The following is a 23074-nucleotide window of genomic DNA, read 5'->3' as shown; positions in this document are numbered from 1 at the left end:
AAGCTTATCAGTGATTTCTGATGCCCTTGTATCAATGGAGGGATACATGTGAGGGGATTATATGTAGAATTTATGATGGACTCCAGGGGAGTTACACTTAGGACAAGCAGCTCTTTAAAGATGTGAGCACTACTACAGCAAAAACAATGGGGAGAGAGGTGCCTCTGGAGATTAGAGGTAAAGATGGGGCTTGTCTACACTGCTCTGCAGGACTATGGGGGTGAATAGTAGCATATACCAAAGTGCTGCGCTGTTACTCCCCAGTGTTGGCACTGTGTACACAAGCTAAAAGATTGCTTGTTCACATTAACTTAGGCCTGGTCTATACTTACGGGGAAATTCGGTGGTAGTCGATGGGAGTTATGCAAGCTACATAAAGTAGCTTGTGTAACTTACATCAACTTCCTAAATCCTCTTCTGCATGCCGTCTCCACTACACTGCGCTGACGGGAATTACGTACCTGTCATTGCAAGTGCTATGCTTTTGGAGGAGGTGGTTTTATTAAATCAATTTCTGGATGGATTGAGCGGGTTTTCATTTCCACTGAATCGATCTGGATAAATCAGTCAAAGACAACCCCTAGTCCTCTTCAAACAAGACTAGCTTAATACAAAACAGGAACCTTTTAGTTTGTGCCCACAGCATCCACTCAGGGGAGTGACAGCGCAGCATTTTTGTACACACTGCTGTTCACGCCCCTGTAATCCAAACTGTAGGGCAGTGTAGACACAGTCTCAGATTAATGTTTGCTGCATTTGGGAACAAGCAATCTTGAGTTATTCCTGACAGCTGTGGATGGTCCCCCACATAATCACATTAATGGGTGCTGCTAAGACTGTCTGAATAACTGACTATTTGGTTCAGGTGCAGGTCTGAAAAAGAGAAATCACATTGGGTCAACCCAAAAGGAAACTGTTTCACAATTTTCAGTGAACTGAAACATCAAAAAAAGTTTCATTTCACTTTCTAGGTTTTTCCCCCCAACATTTAAAAAGAGACCTTGAAATAAAACAGGGAAATTCCAAAATCAAACCTCTTTCTGCAATGAAAACGTTATGATGTTTTGTTTTGGCTATACCCAAATGAAACGTTTTGACATTTCCAAATGTTTTTTCTTTTCCTGAGCTAAACAATGAGCCAAAATCGATCCAAATTCCGGAACTGTTTCTGTCGATCTGAAGCTGCTTTTTTTTTTCCAGCAAAGAAAGGTTTTTCATGTAAAATTTCCCTCAGTTCTAGTGTTGCATTTAAGTCTCATGAGCCAATCCTAATTTCATCAGCCAATGCTGTGTGCCTCAGAGTGGCTGGGCCCCTTAAGGGGCAATAGGCCTCAGTCCCACCTGTGACAGGCTTAGCTCATCTCCCCACATGGGGAGGATGAGTACTAATGAATGAGATCATGATTAAGTGAGGCCAGGCCTAGGGATATAAGAGAGAGGTCTGAGGGAGAGTGAAGAGCTGGAGCGTTACTGGTATGGTAGGGCTAGGAGTGCCAGGCAGGACAGAAGCCTGGAAAGCTGCATCTGGCCTGAAGAAGCTGTTGCAGGTGAGTCTACAAGGGGCAAGACTGACTCCTGCAGGGAGTAAAGGGACTGTTTAGATCATAACCCAGCTTCAGGAAGGAGGGTTGGGGACTCCTGATTCAATGAGAGAGACTGAACTCAGCTCTGAGAAGGAGGAATGGGGGACTCCTGACTACAGGAAAGAGAACTGTTCGAACTGTGGGACCTGGGGCCAGCTGAGTGAAGCTGGTATGAAGTACTAATGTCTGTGTGGGCTAAACTGGATCCCCCTCCAGAAAGGGGCTGTTTTAAAATTATATGGAATTGGTGTCATTTTTGAGGAGCCCTGTGAGAAAGGGAAACTGAAGGGTGCTGCAGAACCACCGAAGGCCAGGAGGGGGCACTCAGGAGGACTGTCCAACTTTCAGTACTCTGATTTGAACATCACTCAGTGGGTGCTACTGACATAGTTATTAGCGCACAAATACATATATATGTATATAAAAAAATCCGAAATAATCACAATGAGAAAAATAGTCATTTCTTTTTCTAATACTGTCCTGTCATAAGTGGTCCTTTTAAGGAGCCCTTTTCCATGCACACTTTAAGTTTTTAATTTCATGCTGTTCCAGTAATGTAATATTGTGGTAACATAAAACAGGTCCCTCTGAGGGTCTTGTGAAGCAGTGCAGAAGAACACCAGAGTTCAACCTCCTAAGGTCTTTAATTATATTTTTACAATATTAATGACAGAATATACATATTATTTTGCATATTTAAATATCCAATACTTCGCATTCTGGTTATAATCACAAGTCCTATTCTAAGCCCAATGAATAGTTTATGATTTGGGCTATTCCTATAACAACTGGCTGCCAGGCCACTAGATAACAGAGCCAATCCAATAGTTGCCCATACAAAATATGTGTACACGCCCACCTAATCTACTGTGGAGAAAACCTGCTGCCAAGATTGTTTAAAGGTGAAAAGAGAGAAGGTCTGACATCAGTTCCTCCAGCAATTAGCAAAGAAAAGTACTTGTTTAATGTACTCAAACATGGATCTTTGGTTCTTCTAGAGCAGTGATACTCAGACTGTGGCTCGTGAGCTGCAAGTGGCTCTTTAATGTGTCTCCTGCAGCTCTTTCAGCACATGATATTAAAACACCGTGATTTAATTATTAACCATTCTAAGTTATTAATCAATCAGGATGCTCTTACTATGTTGTTAACCAATTACGTTATCAACTTGCACTAAGTTATTAACTTATTTGCTGTGAGAATAATATACATATACACTGTCGTAGGAAAGCTCAGGGCCCTCCTAAATAAAGACTTGAGTGCATAGTTCTTTGAGGCAGTTTATTACGAGCAGCTCGGAGAAGTGTCGGTCACCCTAAGGCTCCCGAGGACTTCTGCCTTACAGACTTACATCACTAAGTTTTATACAGAATTCAGACAAAGAGAACAAAGAAAAAGATGACGTATTACGGTACATTTCCATTAGCTCAACCTTTTCTTCATTAAGGTATACTGAGAAATTCCTTCATACTGCTAATTGAACAGGGCACCAGGTTACTATAACAACTATCTCTTAGAGCTAGCTAGCAATGCCCTGTTATCTACTGACAGCTGCAAAAACCTGCAACATCTGCAAAATGTACCTGTTTCAAGGCTAAGCAAGCTACTAAAAATCCAAGATGGAATATTTAGCATACAAGATGGAGTCTTAAAAGCTTTAATATAAAATAGAATATAGAAGTTGGTATAAAAGTAGGATACAAAAAATGGAGTATATAAAACTTTTCCTTCCACAACACTAAATATTTCCCCTACTAATTTCCCCAATGAAGTCACACTACTGTGGCCCTTCTGTCGATCGCTAATTTGGCTCCTGACCTACTGAGGTCCGAGTATCACTGTTCTAGATTACTTCTTATTGTATTTTGAATTATATTCTCATAAAAATGTTTAAAAGTAAAATTTAAACTGCTCCCCCAAAGGGAGTTGTAATGGGCTGAAAAAGTCAATAGGACAACTTTTGCTCCAACTTGAGTAGGTTTCACAAGTGCAGCAGCAGAACTTGGGCTATTGTTCTTTCTTCCGGAGAAACTAGGACAGAAAAATCTCTTGTTTACTAATTAGTAAGAAGGAAGTAAAGAAATTTGCTGCTGCTTTTGTTGCTGCTATTTTAATCTGCCATATTTATTTTTATTTACTTTACTACCACCACTCTCTCCACTGAATGATAACACAAACTAGCAAAGTCAAATGAATACAACTCAGAAAATTCAAGTCAAATACAGACATATTAAAAAAAGGATACAAGTTACTTAACAACTTCTTCAAATCAACTTCCTCATTGCAGTATGGTCAAGTCTGCTTTTTTGCCAACAATGCACCAACCTCGGATGCAAAATTCATGAAATCTTTTGCCAGACATATTGTTAAAGATTCTTTCAAATATAAACAAGGAACAATAGGTGCTTCTGTGAACCATTGTGAATCTATCTACAGATAATTTGAATTATTATTGATTGTGCACACTACATTGCTATTTATTTTAGGTACTTACACAAGCCTCTCAACCTCAGCTTCAGTGAAGACATACTCTTCGATACGGATGTGGTATGGAGAGAATTAAAACCCCCCTCTTGCTGAGAAGAGAACTTCAGCAAGTGTCTGCTTCTATTGCATGATGTACCAAGCAATGTAGGTTTCCTTAGTGAAGGCTAATTGCCTCATTAAGAAGGAAAGACAAGAACTGTAAAAAGGGAAAGATTTTAAGACTCTTTCACTGGGTTTTGGAGAACTAAGAAGCAGGACCCACCTATGACAATGAGTCGTCTTGTTTGGTCTTTAGTTTATATGATCTTAGGCTGAGAGAAACCATATTTTGCTTCTTGTTTGAATCAGCCCTCTATATTGTTATATAGTGGTTGCATCTCCTAACTCAGACCATTGCATACTCACTGGTTATAATACTGTATTAAGAAATTGCTTTTGAGGGTAAGTTCAGTTAGAAAGTAGGAGAGTTTGCCTATGGCACAATAAAAGTTGTCTTTAAGAAAAGGTTAGCTAAACTTTTGGAAAGAGTACTGAGGGGGACCTTTCTTCTAGAAGCATGGGGGTACAATTAGATTCAAGAACTCATTCCTAGTCCATCTATCTGTCACTCAAAGTGATGAAACCAGCACTTACCCCTATAGTGGAAGACATATAATCAAAACAAATCTCTGCAAAATCTCTTCCCATCACTCCATAATAGAGTCCATAAAAGAGCAATATCACACCAAAATCCACGGAATCTTCAGTCTTGATTCTGTATATAACCATATAAAGAGCATATGGGTGTGTTTGCTATTGTACAGAACTACAGAGAGAAAGTATCAAACCGATTTTTTTTCTCCTGATAGCTCTGGCTTTTGTTTTTCCTCACTACAACTCAGTTTGCAATTTCCTTTAAAGTCAACTTCATATTTGTGGTGTAATAAGCTTTAAGACACTCAACATTAATCTCATAAAAGCATGCTCTGAACAATTTCCATTACCTTCATAGACACTTAACCCTACCTAAATGAGGTACTATAGAGCGTGGCATTTTTTTCTAAGAGAAAGATCCTTAACATACAAATAAATTAGGCACAGACATTTTATTGTTTTGAGGAAGCAACAAAATCACCCAATGCTTAGTAAAACTGTAAGATGTCTTTCAAATAAATGCTAAATTACTTTACTCTTTTTAGGAGTCTGAGCTATCTTGCGTATGCCCAAGTTTCACTTCACTTAAAAACTACTTGCTTACAAAATCAGACATAAAAATACAGAAGTGTTACAGCACACGATTACTAAAACTACTTGCTTTCTCATATTTACTATATAATTATAAAATCAATTGGAATATAAATATTATACTTACATTTGCAGTGTATAGTATATAGAGCGGTATGTAATTGTCTGTACGATATTTTAGTTTGTAATAACTTTGCTAGTGCTTTTCACGTAGGCTGTTGTAAAACTAGGCAAATATCAGGATGAGTTGATATACACCCTGGAAGACCTCTGCATACCCCCAGGGGTACATGTACTTCTGGTTGAGAACCAGTGACTTATAGCACCCAGAATTATATTAGGTACTTTATAGATCCCTGTACATCAGGTTCCTGTCCTGCTGAGTTTACACTAGAATCATACATACACAGATAAAGGAACAGCAGATATATAAAACACAACACAACTCTTTTTGCTTTTTTGGCAGATTCCCCAGCCTTTTTTTTGTCTCATCTCCAGGGCTCCCCAGGCTCCAAAGCAATGGTGTATGTAAACATTAAATGGGCACTATCAGGGTTATTCAGTCACTTCTGCCTGTGAAGTACCTGTCATGCTTTAGGCAGTTTTTCGAAACAGTCACCTCATTTCATTTTTTCCTTCTATAAATCAGTACTACAAACACTATTTTCTTATCAGCAACTGTAGAAGAACAAACTGCTCTGTTTCTTTAATCATTTGCATTCACAGATTGAGGTGGCCGAGTGCAATAACATCCTGGAAGGAGACCCAAAGAAGTTTCTTTTGTTCCCCAGTCATTAGTGGCTGCAAGTACTGTGGGGAGTGGCATGCTGTGGAGGTGGGAGACAGGAACTCCCAATGTTCCTCCACAGAAATTCTTATAACTGCTTCAGAATTGGCACTGAATATTTTCATTGCAAACATCAAAGTTTCTATACATTCTTACATAACAGGCATGAGATGAAAGACACACAATCCCACTTTACCAGAAGATACCTATCGAAAGAATAAATTAAATCCAAACATGGCAAACATTATAGCTAAATAACCCACAATTCCAATTGCATTACTCAGTTTTTAGATAAGAAGAAACCACTTGTAGACCAACCTGTGGATCAGAAGAAAGGAAACATACTGAAGACCTCCAAAATCTCTACAATATCTTAGACTGCTACGTATCTTTTTACAAATGCAGTTTCTAACAAAAGGAAATGCTCAAGCTCATCAGCAATTTAAAAATGTCCTGTTTTTCTCTAGGATTAAAATCCATTTGGAAGGAAACTCTTTGCTTACCACAAGAAATGTGTGTACAGTCGCACTTGCATATTAACAAACAATGACGGTGCCGAGAAAGTACCATGGACCTGATCCTCCAAAAGAAGACTAATGATCATTCGTACTTACTGCCCTGCGTTGTTGCTTTGAAGTAAATGATCGTGCTCAAATGGAACTACTCATTGCACAGTAGTGTTTGAAGGGGGATGCCCATAGTTGAACATAGGAGTTAAGATACACATATACGGTGATGACTTAAACTTCCATCCTTTCTTATTTATATGTCAAGTTGGATAAAAAGCACCAACCAAGAGCATATTTAGGCACCTAAATAAAAGGAGCTTGCTTTTTTGAGATGTTATTCAAATGTAGCAATGTGATTATTACAGAGTCTTAATCTACAAATGTTCATTGGTCTTTGTGCCATTTACTAAACTTCGTGAAATGTGAACAGCAAATGACTGCAACTCCTACCAAAATATCCCCTTAACAATATCCACATTCTCTCTTCAATTGTCCCAAAAAAAACGGAGGACCTAAAGAATACATACCGCGGTGTTCTTGGGGGTTTGCGGGTAGCTCTGAAGATGATGTAACTAGTAATAACTGAGAACATTCCCCACAGGCAGAGAAATTGCCAGCATTAAAGTTTGATGGTGAAATACAAAGGAACAACCCACAACTGCAGCAGGGTTACCAGCTATCAGAGAAATGCAGAAAGTCACTTAAAACTTCTGAAAGCCTAGAAATCTGTATTACATTATTGCTTTAATTAAAATATATCCAGAATATTGACAAAGCTCTACAAAATATATAATGAGTCATTCGTACAGCACCTAGCACAATGGGCCCCTGTTACTGATTTGGGCACTGCCATGTTATAAATAACGTAGAGTGATGATGATTTTGCTCTCACTTACAGCACTGTAGCTCAGGAAGAGTTCCAATTCAGCGAATAGCTACACTGTTATAAAACGGGAGTAAACGAAATCAGGCTCATAATCAAAAGGCCAAATCTGCTGCTGGTGTGACACCATTGAAATCAACTGATTTAAAAAAAAAAATCAATTTACATTTAAAAGTGACTCTGATACTTAAGTTCATGGGCCAAATTCTCTGAAGTCAATGGAGTTACATCAGTTAAGAATTTGGCTTACAAGCTTTAGAGTCACTCTTAAAAGCCTCTAGCGAGAATCATGGCATTGATTTCAGTTCCAAATAAACCAACCATAAAACACCGACAATGACCTTCTAAAAATCTCACTCAACAGCACAAACAAATGGCTTAAACATTTTCATCTTTTTGTAAATTAATGATGTCAAACTTAATAATTGATGCCTGCTCATCTCTCCTTTTCAGTATGCAAACATTTAAAACCAACTGAATAGTCAGCCTTCCGATGTCAGCACTCTCCAGGACTCCTATTAATTGACAATGAATTTGGCACTGGGAAAGCCTGATGGTGGTAAATATAAAGCTATACTGACTTTAATATGTGTTTGTAAAGTTTGAGTGTCAGCTCCTAAGTCTTTACTGGTACGCTTTATAATAAAGTTGGTTAAAATAAAATAAACTCTAAAGAGACTCATTTAGAATGTGGATAAATTAAAAAACAACCCCCCCTTTCTACCTCTAAATATTATCTATAAAAGGCTTACAATTTCCTTTTTGGGGGGAGGGAAGGAAGGAGCGTTATTTTATCTCTTAAACCTAAAATGAAATCATGTAGTGCCCAGTCTTGTTCCATCTGACGTCTATCGGTGTTTTGCCATAGACTCCAATGAAAGCAGAATTGGGCTTTCCTCTAAGAAAAACTGGAGCTTCTTTTTAAAAAAAGGAAATACAAAATTTCCCTAAAAAACTTAAACAAGCAATATTTTGTAACAATTAGTATCTAATTATCAAGGCCTTCATAAAAGTAATTTAAAATAAATAGATGTAAAAAATAGGAACACAGTAATTCTGGCTCAGACATTGGTCCAATCATGCCCAAGACCTGCACTTGCAGAGATCAAGGCCTGCTGCACAGGTGTGGGAAAGGCAGCTACTCATCCATCAAAATCCTCCCATTCCATGCACTACCAGTTGCCTCTAGTGGGTAATTTCAATTCTACAATGGATCAGGAGTAAGTTTTCTGCCCCATGATCACTCCGTACTTGAGTAGGTGCAACCAGAATTGGGCAAAAGTTAGTTTGCCTGTGTCCACTGTCATGATTTGACACACAATTGTTCCCTTTTACTTGAGGTATGTCTGCCTTAATCTTGCATTCTATCTGGGCTATACCAACTCACAGCCCCTTGTAATGTCCTACCCCATGCACTCTGTCCTTGACCGTGGTTAGGTGCAGGGTGACCAGATGTTCCAATTTTATAGGGACAGGCCTGATTTTTGGGGCTTTGTCTTATATAGGTGCCTATTACCCCCATCCCATATCCCAATTTTTCACACTTGCTATTTGGTCACCCTAATTAGATGATAGTGACAAAGGTCTCCCACACGAGCTGTCTGATGGGGGTCACCACCACTCTTCTTCAGGCATGTGTAGATTCGAACAAGAGGTCAAGATAATGTCAGGATTAGCTAAACCAAATCTTTTTCCCCCAATCAAGACAAACCCTAGCATTCATCTCTTGCACCATCTACACTAGAATTTAAAAATGTGTTTTAAAAATACACCTTTTATCCTAATCAAGGCAAGCTCACATAATCCTCTGTTGGGATGGTGCTGGCAGCTCCTCCATCCCATAGCAGACGATTTCAGAGTAACAACCCATTCAGATGAATGAAGCAGTATTCAGAGCTCTGCACCCAGAGCTCTTTTTATCAGACTCTCTGAAGACTCAGGCAGACATCATGGCATCTGTTAACTCTGGATGTGCTTTCACACATTTTGCCTATGCCTCTCCCTTTGCATGAGTGTGCTATGTGGAGAGTTCTACAGGTTTGGAGCATCTGGTCTACTCTGTCTGCACTTCTGGTGCTTTTATGAACACCAGGCAGGGTGAATGCAATCTCTCCAGGTCACACAATATAGTGAAGGATCAGCACATAATCCGCAGCAGCTGATACTTCAAAAGAAGGCAAAATGACTACAGAATGCTTCCCAGTGTGCAGGGGGAGCAAGCATACACACTATTACATGAACTCCTTCATGCAGTTCAGCACATTCTCCTCTTCAGTGGCTGGCACGTGAGAAAGCACAGCCATAACTCTGCATTTTGCCCATCCCTTCTTGCCTCCTGTAGGGCACTGTTCACTCTCAGGGATTTCTTAGACTGCAGGGGCATGCCCTCACCTAAGCCATGCCAGTGGGAGGAGGCTTCTTGCTGCCGTCCCTTCTCGTTGTGCATCTGTGTAAGGGCCAGGAAGAATATGATCCTAAAGTTCTAACATCGTCACCTGCTATTTTTTGACTGTTGAAAGCGGAACCGAAAATTACAGTTCAGCCTCTTAAATTATCAGACCTTCAGCTACAGAGAAGAAGCAGCTTTTTCTCATAGATTTGTAACTGAGGTTTAATGTTAATCATTGCTACCTTATTGGTTCGTTATAAACATTCATTTCTTAACCAATTTTAAAATTGCACCTTGAGTTTTAATTTGGAAATTCTATAAGGAGATTGATTAGAATACAGTATTTTTAATGGAATACCTTCACCAAAATTCAGTCTAAAAAGAACTCATATCGTCAAAGTTATTAAAGATATTCTTTTTTGTGTTCTAGACCAGTCAAACTGTAAATTTTAATAGAAATGTAGGAAAGTTCTATCAAGTAAATAAGGATATAAAAATATGAAATCAAGTCATAAGCAGAAGGCCTAGTACATCTGCAATATATTAGTAATGCTGGAGGATCAGCATCTGGACATCTTCATATAATAACACATCTGCATTGCTGGTAAATGACAACTCTAGCATCTGGATCATATTATTCCAAATTTTCCATATCCACATATCAGAGCAAGAGGAATTTCCTGGCAAATCAGACTGCTGCTAAAAGATAAAGTGTTTTTCATATTTATTGTACTTTAAATGAGCTCAAAAAGACCTGGAAGTGAAGTCAGCATTGATGTCATAGACAACATTCCATTTTCCAATTATACAGATGAAACAACAACTGAGACAAACATACAATGAAAATTTTTTTTTAAGCTTACGTTTCTCCTCTGCTGCAAATTATCATTTTTCTTCTGTTATGAGTAAACAAGACCACAAACAAATTCAGCAAAAAAGCATCAATTGTGCAAGTCCTTCTGTCTTAAAGCAAATGGTCAAAAATGCATACATAAAAGAAAATAACGGTGTAATAATTAGATTTATTGTGATAAAATGACCTTATCTGAACGTGCTAACTTGGCAATGGAAATCAATGGGTTTTCTAAATGTTTAGTTTCTTTTGATATAGACGCATTCAAATACTTAAAACGTGCATGAAAGTAGTAATAAATCAGGTATGTGGCCTTTAAATTTTAACATAATAGGCTGCGGGATGTACATGATTCTGGAGGGGGTACCTCAAAAGAGCTTTGTTTATATGAAGTGCTGCCTCATAGAGCTGATGGAAGAGAAGATTCAAGGGTTGGAGATGCAGGTGGAAACTCTGGTTGAGTTTAGAAAGGGGTTCGAGCAGATGATGGAGCAAAGGAATGAGGAGGCTGAAGGGAAAAACCCAGACCTGCAGATGGAAGCAGGGCCAACGAACTCTGAGGGGAGAATGCTGGGTAAGGAACGTGGCCAGTGGAAGCATGTGACTGCAAGAACATGGCAGAGTAAAAGACAGGCTAGTGAAGGAGAAATAGAGCTCAGAAACAGGTGTGTGGAGTTGGAAAATGAAGAAGGGGCACAGCAGGTGGTTACTGAAGGTGGGAGGACAAGGAAGAAGAGAAGAGCAGCTAGTCCTATACAAAGAGTGGATGAGCCAATGGAGATACCACCAAATATGAGTCCCAGGAGGAAAAAGGAACAGTTGCAGAGGACTGCAAAGGAGAATAGTAGACGAGATGACTTGCAGCCAGAAAGAACGGGGGATAGGCCAGAGAATCGCACAACAGGCCTGTAACCAGAGCTGATCCGGAGAACAGAAGGGTGTGCTGTCTCTCGGGTGCTAAGATACGGGATGTGGACCTGAGGCTGAAGAAGATCCTAACAGGAGAGGGAAAGAATCCACTGATTGTCCTTCATGTGGGTACAAATGATATAGCTGGATTCTCACTGGAATGTATCAGGCTGAGGAAGACTCTTAAGGGAATCGAGGCCCAGAAGATCTTCAGTGGGATTCTCCCTGTCCCTAGAGGAGGACAACAAAGGCATGACAAGATTCTGATGATCAACAGATGGCTCAGTCAGTGGTGCTATAAGGAGGACTTTGGGATGTATTGTCACTGGGAGGCATTCATGGACAGAGGACTGCTCTCTTGGGATGGATTCACCTGAGTAGGGAAGGAAGTGCACTTCTGAGATAGAGGCTGGCACAACTGATTAAGAGAACTTTAAACTAGGGAGTTGGGGGAGATGCTTGGGAGATGCCCAAGTAATCTCCATGCCTGATTTTAGCATTGAGAGGGAGGAAAATGAAGTAAGAAAAGACACAGCAGTGGGGAGCAGAATGGACATTAGGAGGCAGGTAGATAGTAGGTAGATAGAAGCAGTGTAGACATCAGTTCAGTAGGCGATATTGGCAGTAGAATGACGGTGCCAAATCAGGTAAGGAAGTGAGCAAAGCTAAACAGCTAAAAATTAAGATGTTTATATACCAATGCGTGGAGCCTGAGTAACAAAACAGAGGAACTAGAGCTACTGGTAGAGGAAGTGAAACCAGATATTATAGGAATAACAGAAACATGGTGGAACAGTAATCACGACTGGTGTACAAGTATTGAAGGGTATGTGCTGTTTAGGAAAGGCAAAGGTGGTGGAGTAGCATTGTATATCTATGATGAGGTAGACTATAAATAAATTAAAAGTGATGGAATTGATAAGACAGAGTCTGTCTGGGTAAAAATCACCTTGGGGAAGAAAACTACTAGAGTTTCCCCTAGAATAGTGCTTGGTGTGTTTTACAGACCACCAGGATCTGATTTGAACATGGATTGAGACCTCTTTAAGGCTTTTAATGAAGTAAATATTACTGGGAACTGTGTGATTATGGGAGACTTTAACTTCCAAGATATTGACTGGAGGACAAGTGCTAATAGTAATAATAGGGCCTAGATTTTCCTGGATGTGATAGCTGATGAATTCCTTCACCAAACAGTTACTGAACCAACAAGAGGGGATGCCATTTTAGATTTGATATTGGTGAGTAGTGAGGACCTCATAGAAGAACTGGTTGTAGGGGACAACCTTGGTTCAAGTAACCATGAGGTAATTCAGTTCAAACTACATGGAAGGATAAACAAAAATAGATCTGTGACTAGGGTCTTTGACTTCAAAAGGGCTAACTTCAAAAAATGAAGGGAATTAGTTGGGGAAGTGGACTGGACTGAAGAATCTAATTATGGATCTAACGGTGGAGGAGGCTTGGAATTACTTCAAGTCAAAGTTGCAGGAACCATCTGAAGCTTGCATTCCAAGGAAGGGAGAAAAAAATGAGTTGTAGACCAAGCTGGATGAGCAAGCATCTCAGACAGGTGATTACGAGAAATCAGAAAGCCTACAAGGAGTGGAAGATGGGAGCGATCAGCAAGGAAAGCTACTTCTTGGAGGTCAGAACATGTAGAGAAAAATTGAGAAGGTCCAACTCTATTTGGCTTTTGGCCTTTGCAAAGGGAATTAAAACCAATAGTAAAAGGTTCTATAGCCATATAAATAGGAAGAAAACAAAGAAAGAAGAAGTGGGACCACTAAGCACTGAGGATGCGTGGAGGTTAAGGATAATCTAGGCATGGTCAAATATTTAAACAAATACTTTGCCTCCGTTTTTAATAAGGCTATTGATAAGCTTGGGGATAATGGTAGGGTGGCTAATGGGAATAAGGATATGGAAGTAGAAATTACCACATCCGAGGTAGAAGCCAAACTCAATCAGCTTAATGGGACTAAATTGGGGGAAAGAGGGAGGGGATAATCTCCATCCAAGGATATTACAGGAACTAGCACATGAAATTGCAAGTCCATTAGCAAGGATTTTTAATGAATCTGTAAACTCGGGGGCTGTACGGTATAAATAGAATTGCTAACACAATTCCTATTTTTAAGAAAGGGAAAAAGGTGATCCGGGTAATTATAGACCTGTTAGTTTGACTTCAGTAGTATGCAAGGTCTTGGAAAAATTTTTGAAAAAAAGTAGTTAAGGACATCAAGGTTAACGGTAATTGGGGTAAAATACAACATGGCTTTACGAAAGGTAGATTGTGCCAGACCAACCTGATCTACTTTTTTGAGAAGATAACAGATTTTTTGGGGATTGCAGTGGAATCTAATCTAGATTTCAGTAAGGCATTTGATACGGTTCCACATGGGGAATTATTAGTTAAATTGGAAAAGATGGGGATTGTGAAAATTGTGAAAGTTGTGAAAATTGAATGTGAAAATTGAAAGGTGGTAAGGTTAAAGGGGAGGCTATAATGGGTCATACTGAAAGGTGAACTGTCAGGCTGGAGGGAGGTTACTAGTGGAGATCCTCAGGGATCGGTCTTGGGACTAATCTTATTTCACCTTTTTATTACTGACCTTGGCACAAAAAGTGGGAATGTGCTAATAAAGTTTGTGGACGACACAAAGTTGGGAGATATTGCCAATACAGAGAAGGATCAGGATATCATACAGGAAGATCTGGATGACCTTGTAAATTGGAGTAATAGAAATAGGATGAAATTTAATAATGGAAAGTGCAAGGTCATGCATTTAGAGACTAACAACAAAATTTTTTCTATAAGCTGGGGATGCATCAGTTAGAAGTGACAGAGGCGAAGAAGGGCCTGGGCGTATTGGTTGATCACAGAATGACTATGAGCCGCCAATGTGATGTGGCTGTGAAAAAAGCTACTGTGGTCCTAGGATGTATCAGACAAGGTATTTCCAATAGAGATAGGGAGGTGTTAGTACCGTTATACAAGGCGCTGGTGAGACCTCATCTGGAATACTGTGTACTGTTCTGATCCCCCATGTTTAAGAAAGATGAATTCAGACTGGAACAGTTGCAGAGAAGGGCTACTAGGATGATCCATGGAATGGAAAACCTGCCTTATGAGAGGAGACTCAAAGAGGTTGGCTTGTTTAGCCTAACCAAAAGAAGGTTGAGGGGAGATATGATTGTTCTTTATAAATACATCAGAGGGATAAATACCAGGGAGGGAGAGGAATTATTTAAATTCAGCACAAGAACAAACGGATATAAACTGACCATTAGGAAGTTTAGACTTGAAATTAGACATAGGTTTCTAAACATCAGAGAAGTGAAGTTCTAGAACAGCCTTCCAAGGGGAGCAGTGGGGGCAAAATACCTAGCTGGCTTCAAAACTGAGCTTGATAAATTTATGGAGGGGATGGTATGATGGGACAGCCTGGTTTGGCAATTGATTGATCTTTGACTACTGGTGGTAGATATGCCAATGGTCTGTGATGGGATGTTTGATGGGGTGGGTTCTGAGTTATTACAGAGAATTCTGTTTTGGGTGTCTGTCTGGTGAGTCTTGCCCACATGCTCAAGGTTTAACTGATCACCATATTTGGGGTCAGGAAGAAATTTTCCCCCAGGGCAAATTGGCAAAGGCTCTAGGGGTTTTTTGCCTTCCTCTGTAGCATGAGGCACGGTTCACTTGCTGGTGGATTCTCTGTACCTTGAAGTCTTTGAACCATGATTTGAGGACTTTAGTAGCTGTCATAGGTTGGAGGTTTATTATGGGAGTGGGTGGGTGAGGTTCTGTGGCCTGCATTGTGCAGGAGGTCAGACTAGATGATCATATTGGTCCCTTCTGACCTTAGAGTCTATAAATCTGCATCTCCATAATTTGGGAGCTAATACTTATTGGCCAACTAGCATCTACAAGAAGTACTACAATTACCAGAGAGGACTACTAAGATTTATTCCAGCATCAACAAAACCACAATTACTTTTTCCAGACTCTCATCCAGACTATTTTACGTCTGACCATCTGGTGGTTGGCAATTTCTTCCCTCTTGCCAGAATTATCCACAGCTGAATTTTGGCTGGTTTAATTCGACAAATGCCCTTTGATACAGGAGCCTTTTCCAGCATGTTCCTCTTTCAGTTGCTAGCCCTCTAAATTCTGAATAAACCTACATAGCCCATTTTAGAAGCTGCAGGTTGTATCTACTTCACTTGCATTCAGTAAGTATTGGGTATTTTTCTTTTTAGACACACTACCCTTTCCTTCCAGGTTTGATTTTTATGCTTCCTTTGGCCTTTTTTGCAGGTTTACCAAACAATTTGTAGGTTGTCAATTCTCCCCCCTCCCCCGCCCCGCAAACTCTTTGTCTGCCTCCTACCTACTACAATCATGCAAAGATCTCATTAGAGCTCATTAATGAGTCAAACAGACATCCTGTAGAGGACACACACACACATCCAACTCAAAATAAAGAAGATAGAAAGCGTTTGCAGGCACATTGGAGAGAATACGATGACTTTGGTACAGCCTCTTCAACAGAGTGCCTTTATACTAGAGACACACTGGTGTCAAATGGTTATGCAAAACCAAGCCACAATATGTGATGGTATTCTGATCTCCTAATCTCCTAGGGAAAGGAAACATAGAAGAAAGCAGTTCCCACCTTTTCCCCACCACGAGAACAACCTCCTGAATGTGCTTTTTGTCAGCAGACTAAAATTCCAAGCCTCAGCCATACCTCTGTTATTCTACTGGGGAAGGCTGCATGGCCTGCTCCTTTATCTAACTCCATCCCCATCTCTTTTACTCCCTAAGAGGTTAGCATTTTGTCACAAGCTTAGAAACAAAAATGTTTAATTCTCTTATATCTGCACACAGAATGAGACACAAAGTGTGAGTAAGCTACTCAGACACCAGGTGGATGTCAAAAGCTGGGTAGCTAGTAAGCAAAATACATGAGCAACAAGAGGGCAGTTTTCGCTTTTTAATGAGTGTGTGGTTTTGATTTTTTTAAAATCGGATTTAGTTAACTCTCTCTCACCAAATCAGATTACAGTGGTACTACTATAAATGCACCCTAATAACTGCCACCTGGCAGTGTATGTATCAAGTAGGGATGCAGAGGCCTAAACCTATCTGTATTTAAGTTTGTGATATGTTTAGTTTTGCTTTTAACTCCAAATGTGCAGCTCCTTGTATGTGTTAGCCAAATTCATTAAGTAATTAATGCAAGTACTTTCACAGCCACTGCTTCTAAATGAAAAAGGTTTCTGATCTGGTAAATCAGTGTGTGATTGGTTTCAGATTAAAACGTTTTATTAGGAAATGTTTAAGCATTCAGATCATTTTGTGCAAGAATCTAGTTGGTCAGTAAACTCTTATGTCCTGATCCTTGTCCTGCATATTATTGTGCTCCATAAAGTAGCTCAGCTTCTGTTGTTCATTACACTTGTATAAATGTAGAGTGATGGAATTGATTTCAATATTGTTGCAAAGTTATAATTAAAGAGGAAATGAATTCTTTAAGGTAATGAGATTAAAAGGGCTTACCAGTGGTGTGAATGAAATCTCCTGTTAAGTTCTGTAGTTGTCTAATACACCAGCATTTTAAAATGTTGTTTTCAAGTTAGCTCACAGATTCTCTGTGAGTCACAGAAATATCCTAAGAAGGACATTTGTGGCCAGTGATGAGGTCAATTTAAAAATTAGGTAATATGTGCCTGGACTTGACATATGGGTGTAGAGCTATTCTTTTTCACAACCTGTAAGATATATAAATGAAAAATTCTCTGAAGTTATCTAATTTTGAATCACCGCTCTGCACCATCTGCTGTGTGAGACTCAATACAAATAACATTAAAAGCCTTGTAAAAATAGATGCTCACAGGTTCTCTCCACTAAGCAGAGCATGAAGCAGAACTGCCACAAACAAGTACAAAATTAGCTTCAACTTCTGGTGTGATGTTTTTTGTAAAAGGAGATTCTGCTGCTTTTCACTGCGTTTCCTTTATTACTGCAAAAACTAGAGTCCTGTAGCATTGCCACAGCACTATACTTCAGCACTTAAGAAAAACATACCCAAATTTTGCTAAGCCACCGATTGAGGTTGTAGGACTTTTAAAAAACCAGACCCCCTCATTAAAACCTGATCAATGCTTATAGCTGAATTGCGTCGTCTATAAAGTGATTTTTAAGATAGATCATATGAATATTAGGTCCAGTAACAATCATCACCTACTAACCAGATATACTTTTAATCATGATTTAAAGGCCTGAGGCTAAAGCTTCAAAAAGTAGACCCTACTAAGCAACATAAGACATAGAACAGGAGCTAGTATACTACTGGCATTTTTCGGACATGGACAGAGTGGTCCAGCACCACTGAATAACTTTAAACTATTGTAAGGGAGAGTAGTGAAAAGAGAACGCAAGATGCACGTTCCTTAGAACGACCAAAGATTTTCACATGCCAAGAGGGCCATTATAAAAGCTGAACACTCAGAATATATTTAGTACTCAACTGTGTATTTGTACTCCTGGGGCAGCAGTTTCTCTACCTCTGAGAAACTGATTTCAACAAATACTATTGGTATGAATGCTCAGCGCTGTCGAGTTTTTACTGACATGGAGCCAAATTCATCACTGACTTACAGCTTTTGCAATCCCATTAAAGGCTTTTCATGTTTACAGCCCCTTCCATTACTAAAAGTTTACTACAGTTCCTTATTTTGTAAAGTGTACTTTTAGGAACTAATTCACCACTTCACTATTCCATTTTTTGCCATTGTAACTCCACTGAAATCAACAGAATTACAACAGCATGAGACTGAAGTAAGGCAGTGGTGAAGCAGCCTCTTTCTATATTTTTCTATCAAAGTGCAATTACTGTAAATCATATTAACTGCAATTCTAACCTCCCTCGACCAATACAGGAAGAGAGGAAAAACTGTGGGATTTTCAACATAGTAAACTTAAAATCTCTCTAAAATTGGTAAACTGTTGGAAAGAGATCAAGGAAGATTTAGGAAGTGGTTACTCATGTCAGCTCCTTGGTGCCAAAACTCAGCTTATCAGTATACAAACTGTTAAGGACTATTGCCTGGATCGTTCATTGCCTAGGACGAATTCACAACGGGAAGGAGCTACTTACAAAAGACTCATTGGCTTCAGTGGAACTGCTCACATGCTTAAAGTTCTGCCTAAGGCACTTATATGGCCCTCATTTCCATAATATGAGAGCACTTCACAATTTTTAATGCAGTTACTCACATGCCCCTGTGAGGGAGGATACTATGTCCATTTTTCACAGTTGCGGAACTGAGGCATAGAGAGCCTAAGGCCCAGATCCTCAAAGGTATTAAGGCTGCTAACTTCCACTAACTGAAGATCCGGGCCTAAGGGAATTGCCCCAGGTCACAAAGCAGACTGTGGTGGAGCCTAAATACCTTGAGTCCTGTGCTAGTGTCCTAACCACTGAACCATCCTTCCTTCCTAGTTAGTCATGTGCAAAAGTACCTTGCTCAATCAAGGCCTCAGACTCTCAGTGGATCCTTCTCTACATCATCCCTTCAGTTAGGCATGGACGGTGACTTTGCGGAGGGGAAGCGAAGGAGATATGACCTATACCATGAGAAATTCATAATCAAATCCCACAGATTCCGAACTAGACCATTAGAGCACAGCCCTCTGAAACAATGTTTTTTCCTGAAGTCTTTTTAACTCACCAATGCCTGAGTTCAGCACCAATTTGTATATAGAGCAAATCAAATTCGGGTTGCTTTTTTTCCTCATGGAATGGTAAAAGCTACTCTTCTGGAGAACAAGAATGCTGGCTCATTATCTCCATCCATTCACAGCAGTGCCATTAAGTCCTCAAGAGAAGTCTTGACTTACAATCTTTGCATGCGGAAGGACTGATGTCTTGAGATGCTATGGTGCTAAACCAGCAGTCTTTTGACTGGTTACTTATATCGTATGACCTGCAGTGCCTTTGCTTCCATTGAACGAGTACAATCTGTGCAACCACCAAGGTTGCAATGAGTATAAGAACCATCTCCATATGCATAGATTTGTGGCTATGGTGCTTTGCATGCATCTTCTGATGCTGAAATTTGAAAAGAAAATGCATACAATTTAAATGTACACACTAGTCCATTGGACTTTTTTGACTGTGAGAAGTTAGGCTAGGAGGTAGCTAGCTGGAAATGTCCAGATAGACCTAAAGAAAATAGTGAGGTAGTGAATTAGGTGTTACAGTAGTTTGCAATGCAATATGCCAGTGTTGTTTTGGTCACTCCACAGGAAGCTATCAAATCACAGACCTGGGAGGAATACACCTTCTGTATAAGGGTAGTGCAGCCCTTCATGGGATACAGGTTTCTATCTGGACACCTAAATAAGATCACAGGTGACAGTGATTGCAGTATAGCTACCTATCTTAGTCACTTCTTCTTTCTCATAAATGCAGCCTTATCAAAGTGTCCCTGTTCAGCTTATTCTACACAATACCCCCAAATGAACATTTGAAATATATCCCTTAATTACATTGTTTCCCACAAAGTTAAAAAGATTGAGAAGAACAATCACACACTCCTATAAACCTACCTGAAATATTTTTCTAGCAATCCCCAAAATCAAAACACCTTCCAGACTTCCATAAATAATGCAGTATATCACTTTAACAAAGATGATAGGGGGGTACTTGTCAAATAGCATTGCAGAGTTTTGCTGAGTGACTCATGGTCAGACCACATTTTGAATTGCAGCTGGGGAGACTATATATATGTTTCTGCCACACATGAAATGCCTGTGTTCTGACGTAAGAAAAGAATCACTTCTGCTATTTTATTGACACCACACTTGCTATAAATATTTTCAAGTGGCCAGTGAATGTGATTCACTTAGCGTTTTCCTTCCAGAAATACAGTAAAGTGCACTGCTCTTAGAGTGCCCCCTGCTGGATAATTTACAGGACAAACTGACAAAGGAAGATGCTCATTCTATTTCACCTGGAGGCATGCTGGACTGATGAGGGTCTAAAATAGTTGCAGTGCGGAGGCATACAGCTAGATATAAGGGTAGCTTAAAATCTATTGTGATGGAAGGAAAAAGGGGAAATGGCCATGGAACACAATCCCTTTCTCTGTATCTTTGCTCTGCTGTAATTTTTTTTAAATCTGATTTTTTAAACCTGATAAAGAAATATTTATTATTATTATTATTATTTATTATTATTGTTATTATTGCAGGATCAAACCCATTACCTCTATTTGTTAAAATCACCCTCATCTAGCTTATCAATTTGTGATACCCCTGAAGCCTAAGGAATTATTCATTGGTTTTCTTCTTATCTGTAGATTTTACTTCTTGCTTCTGATTTGTTTATGAAAGGGTTGTGATTTTGGGCTCAGATGTGAGTAGAAGCTGCAGAGTAAAGCCTGCGATATTACTTTGGGCAAGTAAGTGCTCCTGAGGGTAAGAACGGGTTGCAGATCTGGTTTACGTTTAAGGACAGGCAGGTGAAACTGCAAATAATCGCTAAAGCAAAAAGACATCGAGTTCAATTTCTCTGGTGGAGTTTGGTTTCTCTTTACACCACTTTAAAATGCTAATAAAGTGACATTAATAACAATGACAAATGACAGTGAATTGATACAGCCCACCCAAGAACCTGATTTCCCCCCATATTCGTACAACTTCCACATGCTGATATGATTTCCCCCCCCCCAACCTGCTAAAGCCGTCACCCTCAGTTGATACAAAACCCTGCTCCCAATATAACACCTAACCTCCCAGCCCCCCTTTATACAATGACCGTCCTCCTCCCCACAGCCTCAATCAACGATCTCACCGAGAAACCTGGCTCTGATTTGGCCACACTGACTTCGATGCGGGTGGGTTCGGGGTGCAGGTCCAGCCCTGAGGATACCACCCCCACCGCGCACATCCCCTTCCAGGAGGGGGCGAGTCAGAACAGGGGCCCCCGGCGTGGCTGCTCCAGCCGCCGCTACCTGTTAGTGCTGGGCCCGGGGCCCTGGGATCTGCGCTGCGGCCAGGGCCATGACCCAGCTCTTCCCCGGGGACTGGAAGCCGTGACCGCCTGTGAGCGGCTGCACCAGCTGCAGCATCTCCCTGCCCGGCTGATCGGCCAGGCCTGGGCTGGATGGCTGGCAGGCTGGGGGCCAGCACTGAGGAGTCCGCTGGCATCAAGGAGAAGGGCACTAGCAGCTGTGGGAAGGCAGGGCTGAGGCTCGAGGAAAGTGGCAGCATTGAAGGGCCCGTTTTCAGAAATGGAAGGCCTTGAGCCTTGGTTGAGCCCTGCTTAGCTTGCATCGGGGCCTAAATTTGGCCTTGATCCACCCCTAGTTGCAGGGACAGGAGAGCCCCATAGCGTGCAATCGGGTAACAGCTAACCCAGCAGCAGCACAATCTGCATACGCAAGACGGGTGACTGCAAGTGTGTTGCAATACAGTTTGCATATGCAAATTGGGTAATGAATGGCCCATTCATGGTGCAGTTTGATTGCATATGTCATCTCTGCAACCAGGAGGACAGTTTAGTGCATGCAAACAGGTATGTACATGTAACATTTGTGTGTGCAAATATATGCATTAGCTCTCTCTCTCTCTCTCTATATATATATATATGAAGCCTTTGGAGAAGGTTATCATCACCCCCCCCCTTAGCCCCAGGTTTTTTTGTGTGTGTGTGGTTATGTTTTTAGAGTAGCAAAATACAAGAGACAAATACACTGTATTTTAAAATGAATGTGTATTGGTGTTTCTATTGCTAGCTTTTGATTCTACATGAACATGTGCATGATACTTGGAGTGGAGGATTTTTCCAGTAACTTTGCATTCTGAATGAGCTATGAGGTGGTAACTTTTATTAGCACAATGTCTGTTGGTGAGAGAGACAAGCTTTCCAGTTACACACACACAGCTGTTTCTTGGGTCAGTTTCTTGTTTCTTCAGTAGTAGTATTAACATTTTTTAAATATTGGTGATTTACTTTTATTTACACATTTACTTCTCTAGTACAAATATACTGGCCATTCAACACAATGTCCCATGTCAGATTGCAGGATTTACCACTAAATAAAGCAGAAATGTACAAGGCAAAAAGTATATTTTGCCTTAACCCTTTACTCTTCTACCACTTTTTAAACAAATGGGGGGAAAATGGCAGAGTGGTGGACAGGGTAACAAGCTGAATGGCTGAACTGACATCCCATCTGGTACAGTAATAAATACATTCAGTAATAATATTCTGCACATATATTTATCCCAGGATCTCAAAGCACTTGACAACTAACTAAGTGGGGCAGGGACTGTCTTTTTGGTCTGTTTTTTGTACAGTGCCATAGTTGATGACAGCTCCCTGGCTTCTGTCCCATTGAAAACCATGGGAGATAGGCACCTTCTTTATGGGAAA

At 40.2% G+C, this 23074-nt stretch overlaps 2 protein-coding genes across 2 annotated transcripts in view; one reads left to right on the top strand and one right to left on the bottom strand.

Moving 5' to 3' along the window:
- The window catches only part of TLR2 (toll like receptor 2), a 147314-nt gene that overhangs the window by 13764 nt on the left and 110476 nt on the right, over positions 1-23074 (top strand). The window lies entirely within an intron of this gene.
- RNF175 (ring finger protein 175) lies at positions 862-21972 on the bottom strand. The gene is given in 7 exon segments (XM_067551589.1): positions 862-873; positions 4704-4810; positions 6278-6399; positions 7118-7266; positions 19610-19744; positions 20245-20315; positions 21651-21972. Coding segments are annotated over 7 exon segments (918 nt in total).

This window comes from Emydura macquarii, unplaced genomic scaffold (genome assembly GCF_026122565.2).
Source record: "Emydura macquarii macquarii isolate MOO-44397 ecotype Brisbane River unplaced genomic scaffold, CSIRO-AGI_Emac_v2 contig_1363, whole genome shotgun sequence".
NCBI lineage: Eukaryota > Metazoa > Chordata > Testudines > Chelidae > Emydura > Emydura macquarii.
Note: the sequence above shows the minus strand (reverse complement) of the source record. Positions and strands in the feature narration are given on the sequence as shown.